This window comes from Clavelina lepadiformis, chromosome 2 (genome assembly GCF_947623445.1).
Source record: "Clavelina lepadiformis chromosome 2, kaClaLepa1.1, whole genome shotgun sequence".
In the NCBI taxonomy this organism is placed as follows: Eukaryota; Metazoa; Chordata; class Ascidiacea; order Aplousobranchia; family Clavelinidae; genus Clavelina; species Clavelina lepadiformis.
The window spans coordinates 21856738-21866335 of NC_135241.1; the positions used below are offsets into that span (position 1 = coordinate 21856738).

Here is a 9598-nt window from a genome sequence, read left to right on the forward strand (position 1 = left end):
TCTTTCATCGTTTAATAACGCAAGTTATTTCATCACACCAGTCCGGTAGGTTATCAAGATTTGTGACATTTTCTTGACTTGTTTCAAGATTTTGAATTTCGTTCAACAGTTCTCTAATTTGTTCAAAAATAAATGGGTTAATGGTACTTCGGCACATCAGTTGCACCGATAAATGCAGTTCCTGTGGTTAGTGTGGTTTTAATGCTATTTTCATAGCATTGCACGAATTTAAAACTATCCACTATGTCCACTGAACAGAAGCAAGTGTCGTTCTGGCAATGACAGTCCCTCAACACAATATAAATCAATTGACCACTTGGCGTTGATAGAGCACAATTGAGATAGTATTCTACGGGATCACGTGAAGTGACCGTGAACAAATTCACCGGCGACAACTGGTAGTGGACAACTGACCGGCAACAAATTGGCCGGCGATGAAATTAACCGTCGATAAATTGGCCGTCAAAAGGTCAAAATTCTAATTCACTATCTAGTCGCTATCTAGTCACTATCCAATTTAGTATGTGTATTGCAGTCAAGGTTGCCACTCGTAGAGTTTTTTGGCCCCTTGTAGGGTGTAGGCCAACCATTTGGAAATTTATAGAAGCTTTGAGGAAATTGCAGAACATAAACAAAAACAAGATTGAGGCGCTCTGTGCCCAAGGGCCTCCTGCCAAAAGGAGAAAATACAAGGATCTGGATGCGCGACTTCAAACCATCGTTGAAGATTTTGCAAACCGTGACATATTAGATTTTCTCAGAGGCATCGCCCACAACCTACAATTTGCGCAATAAACTTCCTTATTTGTCAAATAAGAGTTTGTGTAAATTTTAGTGCCCTTATTATGTAGTGTCATATGTGTTTTGCAGTGAACGTCTTTTAATGTTGTTACTCGTATTTCCGGAAATATTTCTGTTTATTTCAATAAATGTTTCAATGTGTATTGAAATAAAAAAAAATTTTGTTAAAAACAAAGGAAATAGTTACAAACAAATATTTACTTTACATATCATATACTACCATCAACTTAAACACAATAATTCAGCACTTGCACGGTCAATTTTCATTCCGGTAAGTCTGTTACCGGTTAGTTTGTTCGCGGTCAATTTACGTCACGTTCAGTTGTCCCCGGTGAGTTTGTTCGTGGTCATATGTCATGGAACCGTATTCTACACCGGATGAACCAGATCTCGCCACGCAGCGTTTGGAGGAGTGTGTCATGACAACGATGCATGAAGCACGACGGCCATATTAAAGAGCTTCGTTGTCACAACCTTCATCAATATGATGTCTATTGTCGTTGATTAACTGGTTCCTTCACATTTCAAGCGTCTTATGTTTTATATTATATCTTATGTATTATACTGAATATAGGTCATCTGCACTTTCAATCTTTGCGCAACAAATGCCAGCTTTGTTAAATTTTATCGTTGTCACCACCAAATGATAACCAGTTACGTCAGGCTACATATAAATATGCCAGTGTTTCCGGCTTTATATTGATGCAACCAACTTTTTGAAGAAATTTCTATGTCATGCTTATAGATGTTTGATGCCAGTTAAAACTTTTAATCATGTAGCGAGTGTACATAGGCAAAATCATATGTCTAGCTTAGAGGCTGATAGAACCTGTAAAGACCAGGGCTGTTGTTGATACCAAAAACCTTCAACTCTTCTTTATTTGGTGCCATGTCTCTGACTCTGTCTACATGTAATACTCATCTCAATTATTTACCAGCACAACGAATAAATGCAATACATGATTAACCACTAACTAATATATTGGCTAAAGAAATTTTTGTTAAACCCTTGTTTCAATGAGGCAGTTGACGTTTTCCTTTGCTCAAAAATCATAATTCTTTCCTTGACGGAAAGTTCTTGTAACTTTGCCTTATGTGACGCCATTATCGACTTTATGGGATCACAACTATAGAAGTGTTGGACAAAAAAAATGTTACAGTAGCTTCATTTGCGTGTGCCATGCACTTACCTGTGTGTGCGCAAACACTAAACAACGGCTAGAAGAGGGTCTTACATACCGCATCTGCAATTACTTAATTAACTATTTAACAATTGTTATTTGAATCTTTTGCGAATATTTTTGAAACGATTGACTGATTGTCGTGTTAGGAGAGGTTCAATTAGTTCTTTTGTACCAGCTACATTGAAATTGGGATTCGGATACCAGATTGGTCTTGTGAAAAAATGCATTGCAATCTGAAGATATTCCAGACCGCGTTTAAGTGATCGTGGTCAGTTAGTGTTGGAAACAGAGTCAGGATATTTTCACAGACTCTGACTCCACTGTGCCAAAATTTCTTCGCCTCCAACACCACAGCCCTGGCAAACACAGTGCAAATGCTATTCTGTGGATCGTTATACCTAGCTGGTTTACTTACTAAACCCGTTGTACGCTACAATGTTATTAATAGGCAGCATTATGACATCTGTAAGACTTAGCTTACATATCTAATTTTACTTTCTTCATCAGAAATTAAACCTTGCCTTCAGTTAATTTAACTTTATGACTGATGAATACTTGAAGAACTAGACAACTATCATTGCACAATTTTTCTGTGCTGAAAAAATACAGTAAGTTCAATGATTGCATTTTTACCCCCAGAGTGTTGATTAGTGGCATTCTTTGTTTAGCTGGCCCGACTTGGATGTATTAACCGGTGTCTGCTGTATAATAATTAATCTAACAGTAACTTTTCAATAAGTTTTACATAATCTAGTCTAGTGGCTGAGCATCAGCCAAGCTCATTGTGCCATTAAGTCAGTGTTACACTTTCGCCTCTGAACCAACATCTATTTATTCACAAACGAAATAGTGACATCACTAATCACTGTAATACTAATAACTAATAACATTCGATTTGAAGCATACAGAACTAGGACGGTGCAACAATGATGGTTCCTTGCTGCTGACTTTCGTTTGCTGATAAGAGTTTAAATTTTTACTCATCCTTGTAGTTAACTCAAAAATGATTGCTTAACTCGAAAAAAGAATGTTTTGCCGTGTTAGAAGTGTTTTAATGGTCGAAATTGACCAAACCTACCTGGAGTAATCGTCAAAAGTTTGACTTCCTTATGTCATGCAACCATAGATACAATATAAACAAGTTTACGTCTCATCTATCAATGTAATGCAATTAATCCAAATACAAAGATTTCTTTAAATAGCCTACACTAGAGGACTAGTAAGACAACCCTTAACTTCCAACCTAATAATGATGTAAATAACATAGATATAATGTATAGGCTTACGACAGCTTTTTCGATGGTCTTGGTCAGGGGTCGGCAACCTGCGGCTCCGGAGCCGCATGCGGCTCTTTCATCCTTCTGATGCGGCTCTTATTAATTTTATTGCTACAGTAGAAACAAACAGAAGAACACTCGCGTCTTTATCTCACTGAGCACATTATAGTAATCATATTAATTAAATCACATTAATTAAATCTTACTGAATTAACTGCTTTTATAAATGCGACACATGACAGTTTTGTTACAGAGTGTCGTTTTCGTTTTATTGTGAAAATAGTTTTGCGGCTCCCAGTGATTTTTATTTTGTGGAATATCGGTTAAAATGGCTCTTTAAGTGCAAAAGGTTGCCGACCCCTGGTCTTGGTAAAAAGATTTAGCACAACGTTTCTCGTATGACAACAACCAACAATGCATTTAGGCCTATTCTCACCCCATTCGTCTACTTTCCGCCCATTAAAATGGTCCAGAGTACAGGAATTTTTTCCCATTCCAATGGTTGAAAGTATGCCTTTCTTACCCTAGGGCCTAGAGTAAGATATATGCATTTGGAATGGGGAGAATTTTACTTCGGCACAAGTATGGTTTGTGAACCCCATTCGTCTATTTTTCGCCCATTAAAATGAACTTGCTTTCAGCAATGGGGTTTCCCACAAACCATATTTCTGCCGAAGTAAACATCTCCCCATTCCAAATGCATATATCTTACTCTAGGGTAAGAAAGGCATACTTCCTGCCATTCGAATGGAAAAATATTACCGCATTTTCACCCATTTTAATGGGCGGAAAGCAGACGAATCGGGTGCTACTCTAGACCAGTTGATATATGTCGGCTGTTGTTGAACTGCAATTGTGATATGGTGTTACAATAATCACACTGTGATCGTTATCAATATTTCTCTTTATTAAATGTGTTTCTGCAACATTTATCCGTTTTCTCAATTTTACTGGTAATTCTAACAATAAAAACGCATTTTGCTGTTTGCTCTTATAGTGTGCGCGTTTTTCCATTCTGTATGTTTATCCGCATTCGCTTTCATTGTTTCTTCAAGTCTAATTCGATTTAAATCTGTGGTTAGGAGATTTTGATATAAAAGCTTTTGTTTCGTAGTGTATTCTGGTATTGTATTGTGTATGCTAGTCTTTAGTATTTTAGTGGGGTTGGTCATGGGTGTAGTGATTACGCTTGTCTGCCTCAGGATAACATACAAAGATTCCAACATGCAAACATTAAGCAGCACTGCAACTTTGCCCATACTTTGAAAATATGTTGAAAGCTGTGAAATCAAGTTTTTAAATTCGATAAAAAGCACCGAACTGCGTCAGTGGTGACTGGGACGAGGTTTGAACCCGCTGGCAATTGATTTTCAGTCAATTGTTCCACCATTGGTGATAGAAGTAACCACTTGACAAAGCCGGCGCAGGTAACCGCAGACTTAAGATAGCTTATAACTCAATGGGCCTTTTCATGTTGAACAATAGTGCTTTTCACATCTTCCAATGAAATCATATCAGTGTTTGTCACTCTGCTGTGTAATGTAAGATGAGACAAAGCCCTTAAGATGTCTATGTTGGAAAATTCTGTTCTGAAAAAGTTGAGAAAATTTTATAAAGGTCGATGTATAATATTTCGTAATGATAACTGTGAAATTTCGCAAATGTCTTTGAAAATGTAACTTTATGGCCGCAGGGCAAAATAATTTGTAACTGTTCATTAACCCTTCCACGTTTTAATTGCAATTGTTTACGATATAAAGATTTTCTCTATATAAAAAGTTTTGTTTAACTTTTACTTTTGAGACTAAGGTGTCTTGTCTATTTTGTTCAAAGTTGTTCGATTTCTTATAGGCTAACCATAGCAATTGTTCGACGGAAAATCTATTGTTATAGCCCAGGGGTGGGCAAACTTTTTGTACTGAGGGCCGCATTAGAAAAAATGTTGCAGCCGGCGGGCCGCACACTCTCATTACAAAGTAGGAAAATTTACCCGTTGTGTAAATAAACGCATATTCATATTAAACACAATTTTTGCATTTCACACTCACTTACGTTTAAAGCTACGCAATCTTCATCACAAAGGCCTACGGTAGCCGCTACCGTATTTGTATTTTATGATCAAACAATTGAATCAAACAATGCGTGAGAAGTGTACGGCTAGTTTCTGAAAGCATGTTGCAATACATGCGCGACTGGCGTGTGTGTGTTTACGCACTGAAAGTGAAGAGAAAAACACACTCGTAAAGGGAATAATATTTTGTCATGTAACCTGTTTAATTAAAACAATAAGTGATGAGTAGGAGTTTCTGCAAGTGCCGGCGGGCCGTAGTTTGCCCACCCCTGTTATAGCCTATTATCTAGATTTAGGCCTATTTCTCTTCTTTAGCAATGAATATTAAAACTCAAGAATATCTGAAGCATTAAAGAATAAACAGCACTGCTGCAACTTCGTCCATCCCATGCATTCAATACTAACGTATAGTCTTTTTTAATTATATCAATATCTTGAAGCCTGCAAGATCAAGTTCTTAAATTCGATGAAAAAACGCCGAACCGCGTCAGTGGTGATAGGGGCGGGATTTGAACCCGCGGGAACTAATTTCAAGTCAGTCTTTTCCGCCATTGGTAATTGAAGTAACCACTTGACTAAGCCGGCGCCAATGAATTTTTGATCTAAAATAGCTTATAAACCAATGAGTTTTTTCAATTCGATCATTAGGCCTTGTCACATCGTTACAGAAAATCATGCCATTGTTTGTCACTCTGTTGTGTGGAGTATAAGATGAGTTGAAGCTCGTAAGATATCAACGTTACCATTCTGTAAAGTTGAAAAAAACTCTAGAATAAGGATTGATGACTTGATGATGGATTGATTGCATCCTGTAATGATATTTTTAAAATATTGCAAATGTCAGTGAAAATGTGTTGATTTGCAAAGAAAATGAAACTTGTAACTGCCCATATTCTCTTTTTTGTTTGTTGTTTTTGCCATTTAAGTAAAAAAATAGCCTAATTGCAATGTGCTAAAACCAAATAAATTATTCGATCCGGTGTAGATATTCGGTAGCGCTATATACAATCGTTGCAATGAGTTTGGATCAAATATTAACGACGTTTGCTCCTGTACAGTTTGATGTAATTTTGTTTAAACCTCTTTGCTACTGTAACAATGAATGTTGTAACTACAGAATGTTTTTCTCGTTTTGTCATCTTTTGAGCATAACCTAAACAAGCTGTAGACAACTACTAGAGAGAAAGATAAGTTTTGCAAATGAAATGTACAATATTACGATAAAGAAAAATCTGTACATTAACGCAACTGAGTTTCGAAGATCGTGTATTCAGTAGGCCTACCAACATTGCTATCATTTTGAGGTACAAAAGAGAGAAATAACTAAAGCGTTGAAGATTATGACAACAATACAGCATTGCAAGCTTACACATCCCAAAATACATTCAAAGTTAACATATTGCTTTCATTATTTATTTTGAAGTCTGTATCAGTTGAATAACTTCTAGAGAGTTACAAGTTAAGCAAAACATGAAAGTTTGTGCCAGTTAGACTGTGCGTATACCGTATGACGTATATACTGTTTGATAGAACTCATTGAAAGCGGTGTATTCGCTATCACTGCCGAAACTATATACTGACCTTATGAGAGAGAGCTTTGTGCGCTGTGGTAACGGTTGACGTAATTCGGAAGTTATGGAGATGGGTCGCGTATACTAAACAAGGCCAAAATATAGTACAGCGTTTGTTGGTAAACACACGTAATGGAACACTAATGACATTATAACTTCATCAGAACAAGAGCTCTGTAGGAATAAGGGCTAATTATGACAATTAGCACAAGTTATTGTCGCCAGCTACCCAAAAACTGGCATGAAATCGTTAAGTTTGGCCCTGACCTATCTTTGATACAAAATCTATGATGTTAACCAGCATTTCCGGTACCACGGCGAAATTTTGAAAAAGATTTTCACATCGGGAGGAAGCATAAAAGTTGTTATGAATATGTATAAAGATGTCGATGTGGTTGTCGACGTTCACTAGCTGTCCTCTATTTTGGGATGAAGTTTCCTGGGCATTTTCTGGACATCTGCTCGCGGTCATCGGCTTATAAGGTCAGTATCAAGGTTATTATCATTGGTTTATAGCCGTCTTACCATAAGATGAAGATTGAAGGTGAAATTTTCCAAAATGATTTTCCAAATAAAGTCAATTCCTCGGTTGAATTGAAATAGATCAATAACTATATTGCCTGTACTAAGTCAGATAATAATCTTCTTGTAAAGTCAAAGTCAATTCCGACATATTTGCATTTTGCCAAATTGGAAACTTCGATTACCGGGAAATCGCTCTTTCATTTCAGATATTTGACAAAAGGTGACTTTTTGATGCAGTATATCTTGGTTGTCATTCAACATGGCAATACTGCTAATAGCTATGTCACAAGCATAGTTTCATGTTAGATCAGCATTGGGCGCGCGTTAGTGATTTCTTACGAGGAAGTGCAGTTCTATGCATGTTGTATAAAAATGTCGTGGCATTTTCTTGACAAATGGCTTTATTTATGTCTCCGTTACTCGACTCACTTCGGAAAACTTGTCGTCATCATCATGATTTATAGGATAATCTTTGTGTCGGTGATCGGTGAGCATTTAAATGTCAAGAAACAAATGCATGACATGCTTTTGCTTTAGCGAACACCACAGTTTAATTAAAGGAACGACATAGTGCTGCAATAATGGAGTTCTTTTGTGACGACAGGTGAAAGAGTGTACAATGACGAACAGAGCGAGTTTAGATGCAATACAAATCAACCTTGGTGTTCAAACGTTTGCTTCAACAGTTTTTCCCCAATCTCTCATTTGAGGTAAATTGAAACATTTGCTTGAAGACTTGTAGTTGTGTTGTGAGAATTTATCATAACCCTTGTCCATGGCACTTATATACGTATAGGAGCGTAGTTATGCGGTTGCATTTTAGAATATTCTTATGCTTGCTTTTGCCACTGTACCGTTAGCAAAACCTGTTTTGTGCAATATACCGATAACATTACCATTACGCTTAAACATTGACAAATTTCCAGATTTTCACGTTCATTCATTTCGCATTTTTCAGATTTTGGAGCTTTCAAATTCTTCTGATATCGATGCCACCTATAGTTTATTTCCTGTGTTGTTTACACTGGATGTCGAAAAAGCAATCCTTACAAAGCCAAGAAGAAAGTCTACAAGAACAAGATTCAAAAAATGGCGACGACACACACATAAATTATAGGTCACTATGATTTTTAATGTGACTACTTATTCGGGGGGAATTATTTTATCAATGACATCATATAATAATTTCGTTTATTAAATATACTGTGCAGTTTTACATGCAACAGATTTGACGCAGACAATGAGTCTATAATCCGTTCTTTAACTGCGGCAGATCAAACATTCCGAATCGTTACACCGACTTAAATACGCTTATAGTAATGGACGCGGTGTACCGACACTTAATCACGCGACACTTTATCACGCGACGCTTAATCACCGACACTTAATCACTAGGACACTTAATCATGCGACACATAATCACTAGGACATTTAATCACGCGACACATAATCACTAGGACATTTAATCACGCGACTTGGATACTTAATCACGCGACATTTAATCACGCGACACATAATCACTTCGATGTCGGAAAAGCGTGAGGAAAATTCAGTAATTCAAGCTCGTGTGCATCTCTCTGTGGAGTCTAATGACGAATTAAGAACAGCTGTTCGGTGTTTACCAGCCTTAGCCATGGTCCCTTCCTCTGACGTAGACGAGTCATTTCTGATCTTAGCTGATAGCATGCCCGATCACGAGAAGATGCCTGAGCTGCTTTCGTATTTCGAACACACATATATCAGAGGCAGACGACGTCCGGGACGTGGTGAAAATTACGGCTCAGCCATCTTTCCAATCGAAAGTTGGAATCATTACGAAGCCGGGGCTGGTTGCATTGCAAGAACCACAAATGCAGTCGAAGGTTGGCATTTTAGTCTCCAAGTGCTTTTCAATGCCACCACCCGACATTGTGGACTTTCATACAGGGAATACTAGTGATTATTTGTCGCGTGATTAAATGTCCTAGTGATTATGTGTCGCGTGATTAAGTGTCGCGTGATTAAATGTCCTAGTGATTATGTGTCGGTGATTAAGCGTCGCGTGATTAAGTGTCGCGTGATTAAGTGTCACCAAACCAATGGACGCGGAGGAACGGACCAAGCAATATTTTAACCAAGACTTATCTACTTTCGGCAGCAAACTATCGGTAAAACTGTAAAACCATTTCA

General features: G+C 37.5%; 1 protein-coding gene across 2 annotated transcripts in view; it reads left to right on the forward strand.

The window, feature by feature from the left end:
- The first annotated feature begins 7736 nt into the window (after positions 1-7736).
- LOC143447188 (gap junction delta-2 protein-like) overlaps positions 7737-9598 on the forward strand; it is a 29471-nt gene continuing 27609 nt past the window's right edge. For both annotated transcript variants that reach the window (XM_076947158.1, XM_076947159.1), the window contains exons 1-3: positions 7737-7916; positions 8034-8139; positions 8388-8546. In XM_076947158.1, coding sequence (XP_076803273.1) covers positions 7802-7916; positions 8034-8139; positions 8388-8546 — 380 coding nt within the window. In that variant the 5' untranslated portion in view covers positions 7737-7801. The remainder of the gene's footprint in view (positions 7917-8033; positions 8140-8387; positions 8547-9598) is intronic.